This window comes from Aspergillus puulaauensis, chromosome 7, assembly GCF_016861865.1.
Source record: "Aspergillus puulaauensis MK2 DNA, chromosome 7, nearly complete sequence".
Taxonomy (NCBI): domain Eukaryota; kingdom Fungi; phylum Ascomycota; class Eurotiomycetes; order Eurotiales; family Aspergillaceae; genus Aspergillus; species Aspergillus puulaauensis.
This window is the reverse complement of record NC_054863.1, coordinates 494023-516042: the sequence shown is the minus strand read 5'-3', so window position 1 is coordinate 516042 and position 22020 is coordinate 494023. Positions and strand designations below refer to the sequence as shown.

Genomic DNA, 22020 nt, shown 5'->3' with positions numbered 1-22020 from the left:
TGCAAGGAGGACCGGTTTATCCCAGAATAATGTAGATGACTAATTATGCGACGCGCGGAAGAGGCAGCCACTGAGCCACTCCCGTTCCCCGTACAAACTTTGCGCTGACTCTCTCACGCCACCGCCCTGGCCCTACAGCCCATATCTGGAACGTTGAGGAAAGACACCAAAATAGTGACCCGCCCGCCAATCAGCAGCGACCATTATTGTTGAACCAGCGGGTCCCGACGGGTGGCAGCTAACTGGATGCAGGTTGCTTCTCGCCCCAACAAGTCCAGCCCGCCGCATCAATTGGTTGGAGGAACAACTTCGAGCGATCTTCTGGAGATTCCCTTGCTCTCACACATCCTGAAGCCGTCTTGACCTCGGAACTTTCGATATCGCATGATCCGGCTCTCCAATAAGGCGCTTGGCCACTCTTTTGTCTAACTTCCCGACCCTCCTTTGTGTTTGTGCTCCTGGCATCGATGTGGCCGTCCGCCCGTTAGGAGTCCTGATCCCCAACATCATTCCGTGGTGGGCCCCCAGTCGACCTCGACCTTTTTTCCAACTCTCCGCTTTTCTGCTTCCTTTCTTTAAATACCTCTTTGCCCTCCTTCCCCCACCGTTCTTCATCACATAGACTCACGCTTGATCGAGCACTTCCATACACTCAGGATCTGCCATCATGTCTGCACAAACGGCGGACGCCCGGGCTCGCGCCCCGGATGCTAAGAAGGTCCATATCGCCGATACGGCCATCAATCGCCACAACTGGTACAAGCATGTCAACTGGTTGAACGTCTTCCTCATCCTTGGAATCCCTATGTATGGGTGCGTCCAGTCGTTCTGGGTGCCTCTGCAGCTCAAGACTGCCATCTGGGCCGTCATATACTATTTCTTCACCGGTCTCGGTATCACAGCAGGTAAGCGGTGCTTCCTTGATGAACGTTTCTCGATATCGAATGCTAACATCAACAGGTTACCATCGTCTGTGGGCTCACTGCTCGTATTCCGCCACTCTCCCTCTTCGAATCTGGCTCGCTGCCGTCGGTGGTGGTGCAGTTGAAGGTTCCATTCGCTGGTGGGCTCGTGACCACAGGGCTCACCACCGCTACACCGATACCGAGAAAGACCCTTACTCCGTCCGCAAGGGCCTGCTCTACTCCCACCTTGGCTGGATGGTGATGAAGCAGAACCCCAAGCGTATCGGCCGCACCGATATCTCCGATTTGAACGAGGACCCCGTTGTCGTATGGCAGCACCGCAACTACCTCAAGGTTGTCTTCGGCATGGGATTGGCTGTGCCAATGCTTGTTGCTGGTCTTGGCTGGGGCGACTGGAAGGGTGGCTTCATTTACGCCGGTATCCTGCGTATCTTCTTTGTTCAGCAGGCAACCTTCTGTGTCAACTCCTTGGCCCACTGGCTCGGTGACCAGCCTTTCGATGACCGCAACTCGCCCCGTGACCACGTCATTACCGCTCTCGTCACCCTTGGAGAGGGCTACCACAACTTCCACCACGAATTCCCATCTGATTACCGGAATGCTATTGAATGGCACCAGTATGACCCCACGAAGTGGAGTATTTGGGCCTGGAAGCAGCTTGGTCTCGCGTATGACCTGAAGAAGTTCCGTACCAACGAAATCGAAAAGGGCCGCGTCCAGCAACTCCAAAAGAAGCTCGACCGTAAGCGTGCTATTCTCGACTGGGGTACTCCCCTCGACCAACTCCCTGTCTTGGAGTGGGACGACTATGTTGAGCAGGCCAAGAACGGCCGCGGCCTCGTTGCTATTGCTGGTGTTGTTCACGATGTGACCGACTTCATCAAGGACCACCCCGGTGGTAAGGCTATGATCAACTCCGGAATCGGCAAGGACGCCACCGCCATGTTCAACGGTGGTGTCTACTACCACTCCAATGCCGCCCACAACCTTCTCTCCACCATGCGTGTTGGTGTCATCCGTGGCGGCTGCGAAGTCGAGATCTGGAAGCGCGCTCAGAAGGAGAACGTCGAGTACGTCCGGGACGGGTCAGGCCAACGCGTCATTCGGGCTGGCGAGCAGCCCACCAAGATCCCCGAGTCCATTCCCACCGCGGATGCGGCGTAATCTTGGTAGCCACCTCTTTCCTTTATCGTTTTTGTTTAATTAGCTTAGCATTTTCCCTCTCTTCCGGGTTCGCGACTTAGCACACCGGCGTTCTATCAGTTGTTGTTTTTTTTTTTCTAGATCTGGAGTTGCGGGTTTTGGTCGGTCGATGTCTGGCGGTGCAGTCGAACCATTAGTATAATACGTCTTTACCTAAAAGCGAGACTTGAATGAGATATGCCATCAACTTACGTACCATTTTTCGACTTCTGTCTTCTGTAAATGTCAAGTCTACTCCCTTCGACATAGAAAAGATATTTTCCAAGAGATGCGGTCAAGTTAAGGCCTAGTGGAGAACACAGCTTCTAAAGTTCAGCCAGAGTCCACCCGCTGTATTTACTTAGTCCAAATTAGTCGCGTCACCTGACTACCCTCACATTGTTCAATGAAATAAACTTCAATATTTGACATATAGATCTGAAAATTTGAGAAGTATGGATGCTAGCTTCCATTCCAATCCCAAGATTTAACCAATTTGCGGAAAGGTAGTTGGCTATTGTTAGTGTTACCAAGACCACTCTTTCGAACTACCTATATCAAGCCTATACCTTAACTACCAAGTAGACCTACATATTAGTGGAAATACCACAGATAAAAATATCTTTCGGACTTTCCTAAACTACAATAAAGGTCTGGATTTATTTTTATACGCTTCAATTAGTATGCTCTCCTACTAAGGCTGTCGGCCATCAGCGACCATGCAACGGATGTCGACATATCCGGCGAGTGACGCACTTATCGGAAAAAACTGTATTCACGCATCTTGACTCAGACTGATGTCATTGTTAGTAGGAATTCGCAATATTGTGAAGCGTGGTAGCCCTGGTGGTATGTCGAAAATGAACCCCCGCCCTCTATAAGTTACCTTACGGTAGCTCCACTTTGCCATCCACATTCGCCAATACAAGGCCTGGAGCTTAATGCTGACAGCCAAGAGTGGCAGATCCCAAGCACATATTGTCTCATAGTATATATCCGTAGTAGACTGTGTATATATGGAAGTCCCCCTCTTTCGAAGGTGTAGGCTGGGTTTCGAACAAATAACTATTTCCTATAACCAAAAATGGGTGGATTCTGGTCATCGCCCGCCCCTCCGTTGACGGAGGCCAATCTCCAGGACCAGACTGGTAAGGTGAGGTTTCTTTAATGCGCAGTAAACAATATGTCCGGGTTACGTTGACAGAAGGAAAACAGGTATTCATAGTAACCGGTGCGACATCCGGATACGGCCTCCTCCTGGCCAGAATCCTCTACCGACGCAACGGCAAAGTATACCTAGCAGCTCGCGACACAGCAAAGCTACAGCAAGTCGCAGACGATCTCAAGCACGACTTCCCCAATTCGGCCGGTGAAGTAGACTTTTTCCACCTTGATCTTTCCGACCTGTCAACAATCAAGATCTCGGCAGACGCATTTCTGGCGAAGGAAAGTCAACTCCATGCACTATGGCATAATGCCGGAGTCATGATTCCTCCCCAGGGATCCAAGACCAAACAGGGCTATGAGCTTCAACTTGGGACAAATAACATCGGCCCGTTTCTGTTGACCAAGCTCCTGTATCCGACTCTGGCGAAGACTGCCGCCGGCTTACCTGCAGCTCCGTCCGTGTTATTTGGGTGTCATCTAGCGTTGCCCCGAGAGCTCCCACCCCTGCTATCGATTTCACAAACCTTGATTATCACAATGATGAATGGGCCTGGGTAAAGTACGGAAGAAGCAAGGCAGGAAACGTGCTCCAGGCGGCAGCGCTGGCTCGACGCGCTAAGGATGATGGCATCGCAAGCTTGGTGAGTGCAGGAACAGCGCATTGACGGATATACGTCCTTTCTAATCACGTCTTTAGGCACTTGACCCAGGTGTTGCCATCACCGGCCTGCAGCGTACCATGTCAGGTTGGCTACTAGTTATCATTGTGAGATTCCTAGCCCCGAGTTGTAGACTGTAAGAGGGGGCCACGTTACTGACACTTTAATAGCGTCTCATATCGCAAAGGCCGGAGATTGGGGCCTATACCCAGCTCTATGCAGGCCTCCAGCCAGACCTTGACGTTCAGCAGCCTGAGACATGGGGTAAGCCAGGAAATCTACCTCGTATTGCCCGTTTACTAACCAGTGCGGCAGTTGTTCCCCCGGGGAAATTGGTAGGTGGCCGAGCGGACCTCTTTGATGGTGAGGCGAGCGAGAAGTTCTGGCAATGGAACGAAGAGCAGATCAAGCCATATGTCTAAATTGTAGAGTGTTCCATAGAGTAACTAGTAAAGGGGTTAAGACATCTATCTCCGTTTATCTCCGGGCAGTTGACAGCATCCCGAGACACAGTCAAGCATCCTATCCATTTTCCCACTTCAGCCTGTCAATTCATTTTAAATCCCAACAAGACAATATTTAAATATGGATACAACCCCCATTCAGGATTGGAATAAAGCTCGGCGGCGTGAGCAAAATGCAAAAGCACAACGACGCAGCCGTAAGCTCTCCAGCCACTGTGGACAGGGCCACGCCTCTTAACCATGAATTATTTGGCTAGGTGGGCGCCGACGGGAACTAGAACAGGCGATAAAAGGGTCCAATGTATTCAATCATCGCATCATAGTGTAAGTGCATAGCGTTGATGCCTAATACCGGATGGGGTGTTCACACAAAGTGCTAGCTCTACCGGCTGCAGGGGCAAGACAGCATGTCCACAACCACAATTGAAGTTTGATAGTTTCTTGTCCTACTTTTCCCGAGTGTCGGACATAGAAAATGTTGCAAAAATCCTGGATGCAGAGGGCTTGGATATTGGGGCCATTGCAAAGTATGGCCTCATATCCATGGGATACTGTCTAGATGATTCCTTGTTCGAGAAGAGGAAAACCCTTTGTCTTGCATGTTGGTTCTCTGAGGTCGAGCCTCAGATTGATTCTCGTTTCGCTATTTCCACGGTCATCCTCGCTGGTGTTCAGTTTTTGGCACGATTGACTGGTCCGGAGAGGTGGTGCTTCCTGGCCTGCAACACTTCTGTTCCGAGGGTGCTACGACTAAATACACACGCATCCGCCTTTGTTGAGATAGCCCGACATATGGGCATGTCATTTGAGCAAATTGTAAATGACGACGCAATCTCACCCTTCACACTCAGCCGCCCAGATGTGCCATGGTGAGAACTTGACATTACACCTATCGGGACAGTCCTCAATTGACGAAGTGATTAGGACAACGCCAGATAAGACGGCTGCTTTGAAACCCGATCTCCAGCCAGTCCCCGAACAGGTAACAGTTGACCACCATCCCTATCTGGACATAATTCCCTTCCCTTCATTCCGCTCTCGTGCCTTGTCGGTAATGGCTAGCAGTCAGCGAGCTTTGGATGAAGATGCGTTGTGTTTTGACTTAATGCACGGGGGCATGCAATTTAACCGTTCTTCATATGTATCTTTACATGGACGTGGAGATGGAGCTCCCTGGGATGCTCGCAGCTGGGAGGTCACACCATGGTTTTTCCAGAAATGGGGCATGCTTGTTGGGAGTGAGAACGAGTTTATCTATAAGAACAGTGCCTGGTGGTGGGATTGTAAATAATTTCGGCTTTTTGAGGCTTCTTATCCCCTGGATAAGTATTTAATATGGCACGAATTAATGTTTAACGCTTGGAATTATATTATCATGTTTGCTATGGTATAAAGATAAGACATAGTAGCGGTCTACTCGTCGAAGCATCGTGCCTCGGCTACCGGTTGGCTGGGAACAAATGTGGATCCTCGCGAGTCCGGGCGGGCTGGGTTTCTGCAGCATATGAACAATGAACAATGCGATTGTTCCGCTAGTATAGAAACCATAATGTCGCGTTTCTCAGCACCAATGCATTAGAATGCTCTGTAATTGAATTGCCAAGGTGCTGTTATATTACAGGCTTTATAATGTTAATTACTTAATGTAAGCATCACAGCCATGCTCAACACCAAGGATCTCGCTTGGTTTTAGCTGCTCGGCATTATATAACGGCGGGACAAAGCTAGACTCACAATGCGTTTTTCGTACACTTTCAGTCAATACGGCTGTATTGCATGCAATCTATTATTCAAGTTACCAAAGTTACAGTATCATAACGGACTTGAAGCCGTCGACACTTCCTAATTGGGTTTGGATAACTTACCCGGCTAAGTGGGTCGAAGCAACGAATTTCAGCTTCTTCCCGCCAAAAAAAGTGGTCACAAATCCCTCTAATCACGCTTTGACACTGGTGGGGGCTGAAGATGGGGGATTCCGTGGCTTTAGACGCAGATTCCCACCTGAGTGATCTGACTCTCTTGGTCCCTAGTAGAATCGGATACCTTCGTCCATGATAGCAGAAGATAGCAGAAGACATGGCTGACTCCACGCTCGAGAACCCGCCGGTTCACTATCGGTCCATTTTCCTCTTTCTTGGGTACCTCTCTCTAATAATTTCCCTGGCCTTCACCTGCTGTCGCACAATCTATGCCCGGTACCAGGCACGCCAGAAGAATAATGACTGGGCTAATAGCCAGCGGCGAACGCACCTGTTTCTATTTCTCTTCCTGGCTGCTATGAGCCTTGGAACTACATGGTACTACATGATCTCGCTATTTATCCGCACATACGACAATTGGGCGACTAGCCCGCAGGGATTGCCGTATGCAACCGAAGAGACGCCTCTCATTACCCGCATGGGCCTTTGGTTGTACAATACGTACATCTTCCAAGAGGCTTGGGAAACGGTGTCTGAAACTCCAGCACGAGTCTGGTGGAGTGGTCAGATCTTTGGATGGACGATTGGTTGGAGTCTTTTCCTTGGTATCACAGGTATTTTACCCTCAATCGCAAGGCTAGGCGGTTCCATGAATAACAAACTATAACAGGTCGGAGATACCGCATACCCTATGTTTGGGTTTTCATGCTTCTGGCTCAGGCTGTCAGTGTCGCCTTTGCTGCAAACCTTTTCTTTGCTGCAATTACTGTATCTGCACGACCTGATGAGAAGAGTGTTTTCTTTTCATGGTACCCGCCGTTACTCTATGAAGTTGTCCCAGTCGCGCTCTCACTTCTCGACACTCTCGCCGTCCCTATCTATGCGTACCAGAAAAATTTCATGTTGATCCTATTGGCACCTCACTTTTTGGTCTTTGTCCCCTGCTTGTTGGGCCCAGGAGGCTCCTCGCCTAAGCCCTCTGAAAAAGCGGAGGCACAGCGACAAATTTCCACCTGCACCCAACGCTATGTTGTCTTTATGAAGTGGGTGGCGACAGCTTCGATTCTCTTGCAGGTCTACTTGACTTTCCTGGCATCGCAAGAACTCGGCACGGACCTGTCTTATGGCGAGTTCGTGAAGAAGTTGTGGGACACTGTGTATGTTCATCCGGCTTGCAGTAGTGTCAGCTGGGATGCAATCATGAGTGCTATGAGTGCGTTTTTCTGGGCATTCGTGCATGGTTTCGACACAAGTAAGATGGTTGGTAGACAGTGATCGAAGTGGGTGGATGTCATACATATATATCATATATATAGGCAAGCACATACGTACATACACTCCGCGGGAGTGTTACAAGAGTATTGATGCGGAGGGGCAGTAGTCGTTGGCTGGATGATATAGGGGTGGGATTAAACATTAGTATATCAACTTATGTAGGAAATATGCTGCATGAAGAAAATGTTACCATATTGTAGCGAATTGGGGGGGGTTCAATATATAACTATGCATTCACCAGAATTCCGTCTAATTGGGTGGGGAATACTGGCTAGATACCCGAAGAGTTTTGAGTTATATATTTATTTCACATACCGGACATTCTACAGAGATAAATCTCTTTTTTAACTCATTATTCTGGTGGGGAAGAGGACGGAGTAGAGACTAGAGAGTGAATGAAGGCTTATCGATAAGAGAAGTGATGACAACTGCAAAACTCTCCACCTCCAATTCCTCAACCTCACTCACTCACTCACTTACTCACTCACTCACTCGCCTCAAGTCCATTGGACTGTACTTACAGTTCCATTCTAACTCCAGTCTCAATTTAAAATCAAATCTCAACCTATCCAACCTACAAACCCGAAACAATTATACTTCCACAAAGGAGCAGGCCGGGGAGCAACACCACCACCACCACCTAAAAATGTCCACCCCAACACCAACACCAACAACACCAACAACAACAACAGAAACAACAGAACCCAAACCAACCGCGCCCTCCCCATCCACCCTCCCAATAACAACATACCACTGCCGCTTCTGCGCAACCCTGCTAATCGCCACAACACGCGACCTACCACGCCTCCCCACGCGACAAAAAAACGCTGCCGATTCCGCCCGGATCTTACCACTACGCAACCACACATTCCCCTCCTCCACATCCACATCCGCATCCATATCCACGTCCACGTCTGCACAGAACCCAGAAGAAGCACAAACCCAGGCCCAGAGCCAGGAACCAAATGGGCGGCAGCAGGAACACTACTCGATTCTCCTCTCTACAAACGCGCGAGACCGAAAGCCGACGCTGATTCGACGGGAGGACGGGTTTGAGAAGAGGTTCTTTCTGCGATGCGGGCGGTGTCGGGTTACGGTGGGGTACTTTTTGGATGAGGTGCATTTTCCGGCGGAGGGGGGATTGAAGGCGCTTGGGAGTGGGTTGAATGAGGCTGGGGAGAGGATTCGGGAGGGCGATGAAGGGGAGAGTGGAGAGGATAGGGCTGTTTATCTGCTTCCGGGAGGGTTGATGGAGACGGCGATTATGAGTGATGAGGAGAAGATGAGGAGTGTAGATCGGGAGTGGGCGGATTGGTTTAAATGATTATTCCGGGGCTTGTGGTTTAGGTGTAGGGTCATGTATATCTAGGTGATCTTTCTAAGGATTCATTCAAAGGCTAGAGCAGTCTGTGGATACATCGGAAGAGTTTATTGAATAGGTAGATTATGAAAGTAATGTAACATCATAAGAAGAATCATGAGGACGTAAGGGCAAGGGTATCGTAGTTTAGTTGGCCAGGATGGTGCGAACGAGATCTAGAATAGCATTAGTACTACCATCGCAATACCCACATGAGCAATAACATACCGGTGTAGTTGATCTCCCCGCTGCTGGTATCGACGGCCTTGAGCAGCTCATCAACCTCGTCATCGGTCATTTTCTCGCCCAAGTTTGTAAGGACTGTTATCGAAACCCTGTTAGCACCTAATCACCAATAACCCAGAACCAGGCGGACACATACTGTAGCGCAACTGCCCAACACCAATAACACCCGTCATATCCTTATCAAAGACCTGGAACCCGCGACAATACTCCTCGGGATCGCCAGGCTCACGGAATCCACCAGGGCGGTTAAGGACCTTCAGGAACGACTCGAAATCGACTAGACATAGCACCGGTTAATAGGCGTTCATTTTCTCATTAATAAGTGCAAACAGAACGTACAGTCGCCGCCAACACTCTTCTCGAGATCGGCAAGTTCAGAAAGGGTCGGGTTCTGCCCGCAGGCACGGAGAAGGTCACCGAGGGACTCGAGGGCGACACGGCCGCTGCCGCGCTTGTCAAAGAGGGAGAAGGCTTCCTTGTAGTTTGTCGAGGCCTGCTCGTGAACATCAGGTGAGTGAGATGATTTATTGTTGCGGGACATTTTGGCTGCGCTGAGGGAAAAGGCAACAGTAGCAGAATGGGAGATGGGAAGATGAGGAGGAAAGAAAGTTCACCAGCGGCTGGCTGCGTGATGATGCGAGCGAGCGACGGATTGGAGGGCAAGCAATGTTCGGTTTGGAGGGACGGAACCGCCACTGAGCCAACCACGGCTGAATTCAATTCAACTTCACCAAAACAATGCGGCAGGCACAACCCAGGGACTGGCTCTGAACCAAAGTGGCTTTTGCTCTGCTTGCTCTGCTCATTGCGAGCGACTCCGTCCCTCCTTGCAGAAATAATCGAGGGGATAGGAAATGATGTTCAGCGACCGGGGCGACGTACCATGGTGATTGTTTGGGCTGTGTCTGAAGCGGTTGTGGAATGTATGTCTCGAGTTCTTGCTTTCGCGAGAAATAAGATCGATTCGATTTGTACTCGAGAAGAGGAATGCAATTGGGAATCTGGAAGACCGACGGTGGAATGCAGAGAAAGGAGGGACAGCTTTGAAGTTGGGGAGATCGGCCCAAATCTGGTTGTTGTGGTAACCGGCTCCGCTATAACAACACCAGTTAACCACACCATGTTTCACGGCCAAGAGCACACCAGACGGCTTCAGGATTACTAAAAATAGGTAAATGGCGTGGAATCTGTTAATTCATGTATACAGGGGATATATATATACTCTCGACTGCAGTCGTAGCACATGCAACACATCAACAAAGAAAAGAAGGAAAGAAAAAAAAAAGCCGTACACCAGAAAAATATGTCCTCCATACTCCAAGCCCATCCAAGCCATATACAAAGCCAAGGGGTATATATACTGATATGATATTTAACATCGTGAAAGTCACTGCGAAATTCCCCTCGACTTGTCAATGCAACTGCTCAGCAGGTTTGCGGCCTCCGCCAACAGCTCCCATCGGGCGTTAGAAAACCCATCCCGCAGGATCATCAACAGTCCAAGGCACCGGTTGCGTCCTTTCATTGATTCAAGGTCGCTCGGCTCGCGACAGCCGCCTACGTGACGCAAGAATGCCTGCATATCTTGCCTCTGCTCTGCGACCGTCGAAAGCTCCGGTGGGTTTGGTATCGGGCCTTCAAGGGCGTACCCGTAGCACCAGACGACTAGGGCGGCAACGTAAATCACCCACGGCCGGTTAAGGAGGTAATCCTCGCGCCCGCAGTACAGTTCTCCTTGAACAACATCTGGGTTTCCGTGCTGGTTGACCAAAAGGCATTCGGCGAGGAATTTCAGAGCGTAGAAGGTAGCGTCGCGGGCAGACGCCTTGGTTGCCCAGCGGTCTACCATCTTTTCTCGTGCAGCGTTGTAGTCTCGCGGAGTAATGGACCGTCCCATTAGTCTCCGGGCGCCGGCAAAGATCTGGCAGTCGACGACGTCAACATGCGAAGCCATATGAGCCAGACCGTGAAGCACGTCGCGCGATTCAAAGACATTGTCTTCGTCTAACGCGTACCGAGCACGATATACATTAGGGAAAGAAGTCATGCCTGGTTGTCCGAGAGCCTCGTCAAAATCGCGGCGCCAGTTATCAAAGGCACGTAATAACGCAGACCTCCACTTGTCGCGGCCTCCCAGGGCATGGGCGACACCGAGCGAGCTGACCTGCAAGTCACGCTGGTTCATGTGCCAGCTCACACTGAGGAGACCAGCCATAAGAATTGTTCTTCCAAAGGCGTTTGTTCTCACGCGCTGCCCGTTGAGGGTCCTTTTAAGCCCGTCCAGGAACATCACCGGCCTGAGGCCGTTGGCCTGAAGACTCGCCTGCACCCGAGCAACCTCTGTGGCGCTGGTAGCGGACCACAGCGCTTCGTCACAAGGAAGCGGTAGACGTAGTTCATGGGCGACCATCTTTGCCGAGTGTCCGAACATCGTGGCATGAGTTGAATCCAGAACAAACGCTGCAAATGCAACTCGCCGAGTCGCCTCGGTCTTGATCCAATGGGTCCAAGACTCGTCGGCTGCAAAGTCCGGTGTCATAGCCGACCCAGAAGTCGACCTCGTCTGCCGGTCATCTCTCAAACTCGCGGGGGAGTCGAACGAGTGACGGCCTATCAGGGAACTACCGCGACGCATCAACGTCAGAGTTGTGTCGTGGTGGATGTGCGCCCGCTCGTGAAGTGCCCGAGTAGAGTACATCTTCTCGTAAACTTCCAGGAGCAACAATGACTGAAAGATCCAAAGTTTGGCGGGAGGTCGAAAATCTCCTTCCATAAAGATCTCCCACCGTAGATGCCACATAATGAAGTCTGCTAGCTCTGATGCTGTTTCGGTGACATCTTGCCCGTGTATAGTGTCCAGAGTTGCTGCGCCAATCGCCATTACGGCCAGCAGTAGCAAATTCGGCGCTTTATCAGCTACAAAGGTTGGGCGATGCAGGATTGGCAGCTGCACATGGAAGTGATACCAGTATGAACCAATGTAAGTTTGCATTTTGGACAGGCTAAGAACGTGGTTGTCGTCGTCCATGTCACCGTCCATTAAAGCATCCTTGCGCTTCGCAACTGCGGAGTATGCGGCCTCGTTGAACCGGGTGGACATGAGGTCTAGCAGCTCCTGGCGCTTCTCCTCGGACATGATCGCCCGTGGCGAGCCAGGGTCAAGGATACTGGTAACGCTCATTGGATGGGAGGGGGCAACACTGTTGAAAAGACTTCCGTACGATGCATCGCTCATCATAAACTGGTTCTGCATATGAGCATCCATGTAGCCGGGCACCATCCTTGTTGCCGGTTGATTAGCTGCTGACGACCCAGGCGCCGGCTCGTTGAAGAGCCAAGCTGTGAAATCGTCACCCATGTGGAAGGGTGAACGATTGCTTTCACCACCAAATACAGGATATGCAGAAGAACTCATTGAGTCGAATTGCATATCCCCCACTGTTGAGCTTTGGGTCATCATCCCCGCCATAGAGTCTAGGACTCCCAGACCGTTTGTTTGATCAAGCGAGGCAGACGTCGATGAAGTTACTGGCGCTATACTGATGTCAGAGTATCCATCAACAGGGATGTGTATTCCCGTCTGTGAACTGTAGGCAGAAGGGTTCATTAAAGACCCATTGAGATCAGTCGAAACTCCATAGTTTGTGCCGAGATCCTCTGGTCTGTTAGAAATAGATGCAGACTCATCTATCGGCACTGAACGCGGGCCTGGCCTCATTTCGTTGGTAGGTGAGCCGTTCACGTCATGGCGAGTGTGGACACCGACATGTAATGGACGCTGCAGTGGCGGAGAATTGAAGGCCATAGAGGCGGTGGGTGAGCCCATGTCTGGCAACCCGCCTTGCTGAGAAAATGGAGAGTCCGCTGTTTCGAGAGAATGATGTTGAATAACGGATTGGTAATTGAAGGGCCGTCCGAAGCCGGTAGCGGTTGGAGGCGAAGAGACTGGAACGCTGGTCGTACCGATATGTTGATCCGGGCCAGTAGAGCCCTGTTTAGAGTCCGGCGGCGAAAGAACAGGAGGAGAGTGTGATTGAGGTATTTGTGCGGCATTATGAACAATCTGAGATTTCGAGATCCCGCTGGTAGTTGTGGAAGCGGATTGCGCGAAGTGATCGCGTTTTTGCAATTGCGAGCCCTGAGTCGTGTGCCGTTCGCGATGCCGTACGCAGAGGTCCTGCCGCACAAAAGAACGGTAGCATTCAGGGAAATCACACCGGTATATTTGCTTTGGAGCATCTAAGGCGGCGAAGGATCAGTATCCATGCTAGTGGGGTGGGAAGAGCAGGGAGGTGTGAAAGGCATACGGTTTAGTTGATGGCGGTATAGATGTTCCGCGCGTGAATAACTCTTGCCGCATCCTTCGAACGAGCAGTCGAATTTACGATCCAGCTGGACCTTGCGAGTCCTTTTCCTCTTTCGCGGAGGAGCATTGTCCTCATGAGTGTCCGGGCTCTCTGACCCCAGGTCCGTGTGCAGTCTGCGTGTGCCCTGGTCCAATGGAGCCATAGCAGTGACAGTGAAGGCCATCCTCAGCCGGATATGGTTCCAGCTCCCAGTTGCCTCGTATGATTGTAACTTTGTCCGTCTATACGCTTCTATTGCTGTGTGCAGCAGCTTAGCCAATGCCCTTGAGGTAACCCGTGGAGATTCGGCTTTTGCCAAGCACGCTCATCGATCAAGCTCGAATAGAACCGAAAGCACGAGTATTTGCGACGATGATAGCGCGACGAGCGAATGCCATGGGCTCTGGGAACTGCGTGCGTGCTGTTGACTGCGAAGCCCCGTGGGGAAACCGGCGATCGGAGGATTATCGGGGTTAGGCGATAAGGATGAAAAGTTATTGGTATCGGGAGTCGTTATCGCAGGAGGGGCGGAGGCGGAGGCTGGAGGGATATCTGCAGATATGTGTACGAAAAAGGGGAGAAGCAGGAGGGTGAGTCTCGTCCGGCGATGGTCCGATGTCAGTCAGCCGGTGGTGAGGGGGAGAGGGGAAGAAGATGGACCAGGACCAGGTTGAACCAGAACCAGAGAGGGCTCGAATGGAAAAGACAGGCGCGGCACGCCCTCTAAATAAAGACAGCGATGGTTGTATCGTATAGTTATCTGCGAAATAAAATCCAGGTGCAACGAGTCCAACGAGGTCAAGCAGCGCAGCCGGTGGGGCCGGGCAACCATCGCAGGAAGCTCCCAAAGCGGCTAGAATGAGGCCGAGTGTGCACGACAGGGAAGTCTCATCCAACCCCTCGGACTCGCCCAGTGACCAGGATCCAGGAATGAGGAGAAACGAGAAAAAAGAAATACAACTGCAAATCTTTGCTCAGAAAAGCATGGTTGAGGCGTCGTCTCGGGCTGACGAGTGCAAGGAAAGGAAACGGCTCGTGTGGCAGCAAATTCACCGGTAGCGATTGGACTGTGACGGCAGACACCGGCAAAGGACCAGTCCCTGGCACTAGCAAATAGTTACCAAGGAGTTGCCGTCAATGTGTCAGAAGACAAGAGACAGAAGGAAATTCGAGAAAATTGCTGGAGGAGACAGCAGCCGGGGCCAATCCGGATCGTGCAAAGGGTGCTAGGTGAATATGCGCTGCGGCAGCGGCGGTTAAAATGAACCCTCCACCAGGAAGTCGATGGAGCCCTCGGACTGACTCTTGCAGGCACTCGCAGGCCCTCGCACTTCGCTCGGGCTAGACCCGAACTCAATCGAGCGATCCAAGTCCCTCCAGCCTCCCAAGACTTTCCATTTCGAAGGCTCAACTGCCACAGTGCGGAGAAGCGATCTGCAGAACTGACTGTCTGGTGGGCTGCTGCACTGGAGCATCGTTGGACTCAGTCAATCAAAAGCTCGTCTTAGCGAGGATGCATGATGATGATGCCGATGCACCGGTGACCGGCCTGCAGGCCTTCCTGACTGTGCAGAATTCTCAAACGCCTATAGGGCTAGGGGCATTTTGCGTGCGTCGATCGAGTGCAGGGGTGTTTCCACGAGCTTCCCAACGCCTCATGGAGTCATACTTCCCTCAGCGCTTCACCAGAGTTACGAAATACCCCGACCTGATCATGGGCTGATGGTTACCTGCCGGTGATGGTGACGGTGATGGTGACCTGATTATTGTCGTCGCACCCAGCCTAAACAGCGTCTCTCTGGCGCCGCCTCTCATCGAGCTCCACCAAGTGTGGCGCTGTCTGCACCATTTTCAACTTCGTAGCAAAACATGAATATCCTCATTTTCGCCGCGAGCCCAAAGCGCAAGCGAAGCCAAGAGGAAAAAAGTAAACATCGAATCCCAAACACCTTTCAAGCCACCTGACGCCTCGTTCTCCGCTGGTTCCCCAGTATGGGGCCCGGCCGCCCGACACCGCGGAGAACAGAGATCGCTGCAGTTGATTTGCACCAGTGCGCAGGGATGAGCGGGCCAGTTGTCAGGGGCACAGTTGCACAGAAAGAGCAGCTTGGAATTCGAAATCGATGACTGATAGTGTTGGCTGACCACGACCTGGTCAGCCTTGACTACAACGGTATCACTGCCTATGGGACGGAATCTTCCGACATTGTTTCCAGACCATCGGAATCAGGACTATTGAAAAGAATAATCCCGGCTGTTGGATTTTGGGTTGAGTGATCCTCTCTTGGCTTCCTGCTTCTATTTTGATATCACATCACCATCAGGATCACGACGCTAACGATCAAATTAATTTCGACGCCGTGCCAAGCGCTGGCGATCGCTCTGATCCGTCGCTGTTTTGAACAAACAACAGAGATCATTATTATCTCGGGCTCAGCCTCAGCTCCAGCAGCTGGGTCTGGCCTCGCAAACCCCCATTCAATAAGGCTAGTCTGCTGCGTCTTGTATAAACGAAGCGTCACCAAGACCCCATCGCGCCAGACTACGAAGAGGACGGCGCCAGCCGAAACAAGTGACATGAAAAAGGTTGGAAACCGTGCCACTGCAGGACCGGGGCAGGTGCAGCATCATGCATGCAGGGCAAAGGAAACCATGGCTAAAACAGCCGAAACAAGAAGGGTTGGGCAACGACAAGGCAATTCTATTAGTTAACAAGAACTGGTCAGACCCAGCGCAAGGGGTGAGACGAAAAAGCAAGTATACATCCAGGAAAGCGGCCCCAACCTATAAGACACTCTGGATGGAGAGGCGATCCGATCTAGAATCTTGATCTGGCACTAGCACTGGGCTTGTGGGAGGAGGGGTCTCGGAATTACGTAGACTTTCACGTTCGCGAAGGTTAAAGAAAAGAGGAGCTTGGAGCTGTTCTTGACTGCCGACATTAGTCTCAGCCGTTCCTCTCGTATAGAGTGAGTGGCTGATACCAGTCACTCGCTATTATTATGGACTCCCCGCCTTAAACGCTCGAAACTCTGCTCCCCAGCAGGATCACCACCGCGTCAACTAATACAATCAACTAAGAATAATCCCTTGTCTCCAGACTTCAGTCCGAAGCGAGCTGCGAACAACACTAGCCCCTCTCGTCCGAGATCATCCAGTCCAAGTTAGTTAGGCAGATCAGCCTCAAGTCCAACCCGGCCCAGCCTGGAATTTTGGCCCTTGCCGATTTAACCTCGACGTTAAATAAGAAAGAAAAATAAAAGAAGAGAAGAGAAAACTTTGGAAGGTAATCAGCATCCCCAGTCTCAACAAGCGAGTCAACCAAGTCAACCAAGACCAGGGTCGCAGAGGTTGCCCTCATCGAGTGTCGTTCGTATACTCTAGTCCCTTCGAGAGCAAAAGTCCCAGCCGATCTCGCTCCCCGATGCCCAGTCACCGAGAATAGCGTGTGATCCGATCAAGGACAGTGCCTAATTCCTTGGACATGAATCAAGTTCCCGATATAGGAGGGTTGCAGTCGGGCGCCTCAGTATACTCCCAACTATCCAGATCCGTCACTCGTCGGCGTAATATGATGATAGTCAGTGCGGAGGCGAAGAAAACTCTTCCATCCTTCCTTCTTCCTTCGAAAAGAGTTCTAGGGTGACAATGACGTTCCTGTCAGATTAGTCAAGATATGTTTACTTTTTTTTTACCTTTTTTTCCCACCCCAGTACGGGATAGTGGGCTTATATTTTTGCCGCTTCAGTTGATATTATTTTAATTTGCCTTTGGCTCGTTCTGGGCCCGGTGCCCCAGGGGCAATACCTTCCGCAGGGTGCCAGTCAAGTGGTAGTATTCGAGTACAACGTTGCGCCTCCTATTGAATAGAGGATTGTTGGACAAAGAATAATACCGTCAAGGGGTGCGAGTAAGCATGTGGCAACCGCGGGCGATCAGTGGGACTGCTATAGTAAAGCAGATGCAACATACATTTACGTATCCATCTCGGCATGCACTACACCACTAGACGACTAACTCCGTACTAACTACGAACTAGAACTCAGGATCCCGCCCCTCCCGTACCTTACCTAGGCTTGCCGCGGCCAGGGCAGGTCTCGGAATTCGCACATCAGGTTAAACTGGAACTCGGATGAGCGTGGAACGCCCGAGAACGCGGGGCACCAGTTTCAAAAATGATTTGCAATGGTCATCCGCCCTAGTTGCCAGACTAAATTCCCTAAACTATAATTTCGTCTAGATACACGCAGGGAACCAACAGCCTGTGGGTGGAGGTAGAGGTGGATGTGGCGCCTTCCTCATCTCATCTCCCCCCATCTCCATCATAGTGCATAGTGGCTGCTCTGAAACGAAACCACCCCGAGAGGCCCGGCAAGAATACATGATTGGGTATGTGATATTCGCATAGATTGGAAGCTGCACGAACGCATGCCATCTCACCCGCGGGCTGAGTCCCATGACATGCGCGATTATGTATACCGACAGATTGCTGAGGGTTTGGCTTTCCCCGCCACAGGAGCTGAGTGATTTTGAGACTCGACGGCAGGTGGTGACGAGGTTTGAACGGTTCGTCCCCATGTATGTCAGTGTTCCCAAGAGCTGCTCCTGACCTGTTCAGTTTCCGTTCCGCCCCCCCGCTCCCTTTCCCCCTTCTTCTCTCCCAAACGAAATGAAAAATAGAAAACTGGCAAATTTATCAAGACAGAAAGAAGAAATCTACCCGCTAAACCTGAACCGCGTGGCTTCCAATCTGCCTAAACCTTCCCTGGGCGCCACGTTCCGACGGCGGTATGAGTTGGTGAAATCTATAACATACGTTAGCTCAGGGGAATTAAACTACAAACCGGTCCATGTTCATACCTTGAAGGAGAACGCGAATCTTCCGTGTCTCTCCTGACTGGACCTTTTCGGAAATTCCATTTAGTAGTCGTTCCGCTTCGCCCGGCTTCATCGTACCCGTGGGGAGCATCTGCAGGGTAGACTGCACCCAACCACCCGTATCTGGCGGCATTAATTCGAACATGGACATTAGCAGACTTGACGCATCTGGGAAGCATTCCCCTGGGAATGTAAACATCATTCCGGTGAGAATACGTTGTACGAGGACTTGTCCTTGCGACGCGATCAGCCGCTTCACGGCCTCCTGTATTTCCGGAGGGTTGGTGTAAGCCTTTCCATCCGGAGCGGTGAAGCTCGACACGGCAGGCTTGTCAAAAGCAAAACTGAAGAGATCGTGGTAGTAGTGCAGCGTGGCCATAAGAGGGTCAATTTGCTGTAGGGTAAGGGAGCTCAGTGCAGCCGAGAAGATCGGCACTGAGAGAGTGGAAGCGAGGCATTCTTTGGGATAGAATCGGACGGCATCGGAGGAGAGACGGAAGAAGTCCTCAATCACTATTCACATGTCAGACAGATTGAAAGCAAGTTAATGCGTAAAACATACCATCAGGTAGGCTTTCTGGTGGCAAGTCATTCAGAATACGGAGGAAAGCTGTGGCTTGCTGCTCGTAGAATTGGAACACTGCTCGACTTGTTGCGGGGTCAACATATTCGGCGCCCTCAGAGAATTCTCGTACGACGGCATCAGTGGCCCACAGGAAGCACCCTTCCTTTGATACTTCGAAACCGCTCGCAAGGCTCTGGGCAAGCGTTGGGAGCAGAGGGCTCATGGCGGTTCTGTAGCTGATGATCATATTTCTCCAGCAGCGACATACGCGCTCCAGAATTGGGGTGGATGTCGTGAAGTTCATGACGAGTGTTGTCGTGATAGGCAAGATCTCACCACAATACTTCACTGCTGGGTTCTCCAGGCCTTGAGAAACAAAAGGATTCACGACCAGAATAAATATCGTGATCAACTGGAGGTGATCTGTCGCAAAGTGAGTATATGATAACCGTACATTGTAGAGATGTACTTACCGGCAACAGCTCGCTGGCCCTGTTCGTCTTTGGCGTTATTGGCCAGGTTCATAATGCGAGACATGAGGGGATCACAGAACAGCTTCATAGTCTCATATATCTTCTCCAATGGCTGCACAGCAACAACAGCTGCAACACCTTCTGTCACCTCCTCTTGGCTGCTTGGCTTCAGTCTGTCAATGACAGACTCGTAGAATGAATGAAGCTGCGCAATATGTCCTCCAAGGAGTTTCTGACAATCTGTTCCCAGGAACTTGAATGCCAGGGCAGAAGCCTGGACGACTTCCACAGAGCTGTGCTGGAAGCCCGAGATGACATAATTCAGCTGTGCTTCAAGGGTCTCGGGATGCTGCGCTGTCCATTCTGTGTAGCGTGCGAGTGCCATAATAGCCTGGAACCGGACCTTCTCTTGGTTTGGAATTTGAACGATTAGGGGAATGACCTGCGGTAAGACTGCATTTTCTTCCGGGTCAACCATGCGGCCCATGGCCCTCAGACTGAAAAGTGGTGCTTCAAGCTCTTGCCAGTTCGGAACGTGGTCATCCGTTGATTGCGAAGCGTACCGAGAGATCCATTGCTGGATAACCTGGTAGGCCTTCGACAAGCATTCAGTAACTCCGATGACAACACAACAATCCTTGAGAACGTCTCCCATCGCGTGTCGGAACTGTCGGAACTTCTCTTCCTGCTCCCGATCACCCCCGAAAAGATCGGTTTCGCCTTCCTCGGGACGCGGGTACTCAAGATGCTTGATCATGATATCCACCAATTTTGAGAAAATATCGCCATAGACCGCACGCGACTCGGCATATCGTTCCAGTGTGACGTATTGTTTCAATTCGTACCAGAAGATGAAGGTGATAGAAATCACATCACGCTCCCAATCCCGTGCACAGCATTCCAGCACTGCTTCCACTAGCTCGCGGAACTGTGCAGGCTGACGCGCCATCAGGACCACCCATGCTTCACCGGCCTCAGCAAATAACCTTGTGATACCTCTGAACGCTTCTGTATCCTCTGCTTCGGCGGTTTCGGCGATCTTGGGACGGAGAGACATGACGCGTGGGTACAAGGCCTGGATGATGGCTAGTGAGTCATCGACTTCACGTGTGTCTCGGTATAGAGTACACATGCTGTCAACAGCAGCGTCGAATGATGCATCGTCATCCAGGGCCTTCACAATGACGTCCATCAGAGGTGAGTCGACAATCTTCGATGCCGGGATCTCGCGCATCCAGGACGTTATACAATCGAGAAGGCGGGGGTTCGTAGATGCCGCAGCTAGAAGTAAATGCAGTCAGCAGGGTTTATAAGAAAGTGAAAACGAAAAAGGATACGGACGGGATGATTGAGAGTATTGAACCAAGAGATGCATGACTTGCTCTGCATTGTCTTCCAGCAGTTCTTTTGTCCTCGACGAGAGTTCATCTTCCTAAGGCGAATGTATTAGATCCTGAACTATGGCCGCGCAAAGAGTCGTCGCCGGTCGATGTTGTAAACATGGGATGCTGAGTTTGTCGAACATACAGATAAATTGATTTTGCGACCTTCTGTCACTTCCTCCGGAAGGATTCTGAGAAACTCCAGCACGCAGTCACCGGCGTTGCTTCCTAGCGAAGTGCCGACAGTAACCAAAACGTCCTTCCACTCGATCATCTGGATAGCAAGACTGGCTAGACACACGCAAAGCTGGGTTTGGATAGGTCGCGGCCCTGAACCGAAAGCCACCAGGAGATTAAGAACCGAATCTCTCAATCCAACCACGGACTCTGCGGGCAATTGGTCTAGGTCAAATATGATCTGGCAGAGTCAGTACGCCAGAATGACTCCACGGGATTATTCTCCGGCTTCACCTTTCCCTTTAATGTTGTTGCTGCGAACAATTTCGCCTCCACGGGAACGTCGGTCGACTGTAACATTTCATGGGTAATAGTCCACGCCTCGACCTATATGGTGAGTCCAATCGATCAGTATAAACGCTTCTCAATCACGCGGTGGTGTGCCGTGGGGACAGGTGAGGGGCTAGGGGCGAACGAACGGATTTCTGAAATTTCTCAAGAAACTCATGAGCATGAGCCTTTTCGGTGCGCGGAACATTTCCTTGCATAGTAGCGACCGCTGCTAGGACTGGCCCAAAGGCCTGTCCTGCGGCGTCTCCTTTGCTGGCCATGGTCAAGGTGGGAAAGCTGTTTTGGTGTGGGTGTGCTCCGTGGGAGTCGGAAAGAGGGGTCAACTAGGCCGGGAGGCTCAACACGAGTAGGTTTCAGTCATGAATCATTAAAAAAACATAAAAGAAAGTAATAAACCAGAGAGCTGGAGTGCGAGGTGTCGCCAGCTGTGCGCAGACTCGGTGTCAAAGGGTCGTCAATAGGAGAGGAAGTGGGATGGTGGCCGATGATCCGTTCCCAAGGAAAAGTTGGTGAGCCGCAACAATCAGTTGGCGCCGAACTGACTTGGAGAAACCCGCGGCCTCTCAAGCTTCACATTATCTTTTCACCTACCCATCACCACTCGCCGCCAACCACCTCTTCTGCTCGGTTTATCTCTATCAATTGTGCCC

At 51.1% G+C, this 22020-nt stretch overlaps 7 protein-coding genes across 7 annotated transcripts; 4 read left to right on the top strand and 3 right to left on the bottom strand.

Annotated features, from left to right (window-relative positions):
• Nucleotides 1-667: 667 nt before the first annotated feature.
• Nucleotides 668-2090, top strand: OLE1_2 (stearoyl-CoA 9-desaturase sdeA; the record flags this gene model as incomplete). The annotated part of the gene is made up of 2 exons (XM_041695065.1): nt 668-905; nt 961-2090. 2 exons carry the CDS (start codon nt 668-670, stop codon nt 2088-2090), a joined length of 1368 nt encoding a protein of 455 aa, XP_041560833.1.
• A 1102-nt stretch (nt 2091-3192) lies between these two features.
• On the top strand, nt 3193-4356 carry APUU_70216A (uncharacterized protein; the record flags this gene model as incomplete). The annotated part of the gene is made up of 5 exons (XM_041695064.1): nt 3193-3261; nt 3324-3685; nt 3757-3916; nt 3973-4041; nt 4105-4356. The coding sequence occupies 5 exons, from the start codon at nt 3193-3195 to the stop codon at nt 4354-4356; spliced, it is 912 nt and encodes a 303-aa protein (XP_041560832.1).
• Nucleotides 4357-6474: 2118 nt separating this feature from the next.
• On the top strand, nt 6475-7592 carry APUU_70215A (uncharacterized protein; the record flags this gene model as incomplete). The annotated part of the gene is made up of 2 exons (XM_041695063.1): nt 6475-6931; nt 6988-7592. The coding sequence occupies 2 exons, from the start codon at nt 6475-6477 to the stop codon at nt 7590-7592; spliced, it is 1062 nt and encodes a 353-aa protein (XP_041560831.1).
• A 421-nt stretch (nt 7593-8013) lies between these two features.
• Nucleotides 8014-8916, top strand: APUU_70214A (uncharacterized protein; the record flags this gene model as incomplete). Its single annotated transcript, XM_041695062.1, has 1 exon — nt 8014-8916. One exon carries the CDS (start codon nt 8014-8016, stop codon nt 8914-8916), a length of 903 nt encoding a protein of 300 aa, XP_041560830.1.
• Nucleotides 8917-9099: 183 nt separating this feature from the next.
• CDC4_2 (putative cytokinesis EF-hand protein Cdc4) lies at nt 9100-9739 on the bottom strand (the record flags this gene model as incomplete). The annotated part of the gene is made up of 4 exons (XM_041695061.1): nt 9100-9128; nt 9181-9273; nt 9335-9475; nt 9538-9739. 4 exons carry the CDS (start codon nt 9737-9739, stop codon nt 9100-9102), a joined length of 465 nt encoding a protein of 154 aa, XP_041560829.1.
• Nucleotides 9740-10585: 846 nt separating this feature from the next.
• On the bottom strand, nt 10586-13728 carry APUU_70212S (putative C2H2 finger domain protein; the record flags this gene model as incomplete). Its single annotated transcript, XM_041695060.1, has 2 exons — nt 10586-13437; nt 13506-13728. 2 exons carry the CDS (start codon nt 13726-13728, stop codon nt 10586-10588), a joined length of 3075 nt encoding a protein of 1024 aa, XP_041560828.1.
• Nucleotides 13729-18260: 4532 nt separating this feature from the next.
• Nucleotides 18261-21630, bottom strand: MTR10 (nuclear import receptor MTR10; the record flags this gene model as incomplete). The annotated part of the gene is made up of 8 exons (XM_041695059.1): nt 18261-18349; nt 18405-18935; nt 18985-19410; nt 19461-20741; nt 20802-20892; nt 20988-21260; nt 21314-21406; nt 21499-21630. The coding sequence occupies 8 exons, from the start codon at nt 21628-21630 to the stop codon at nt 18261-18263; spliced, it is 2916 nt and encodes a 971-aa protein (XP_041560827.1).
• Between the last annotated feature and the right edge of the window lie 390 nt (nt 21631-22020).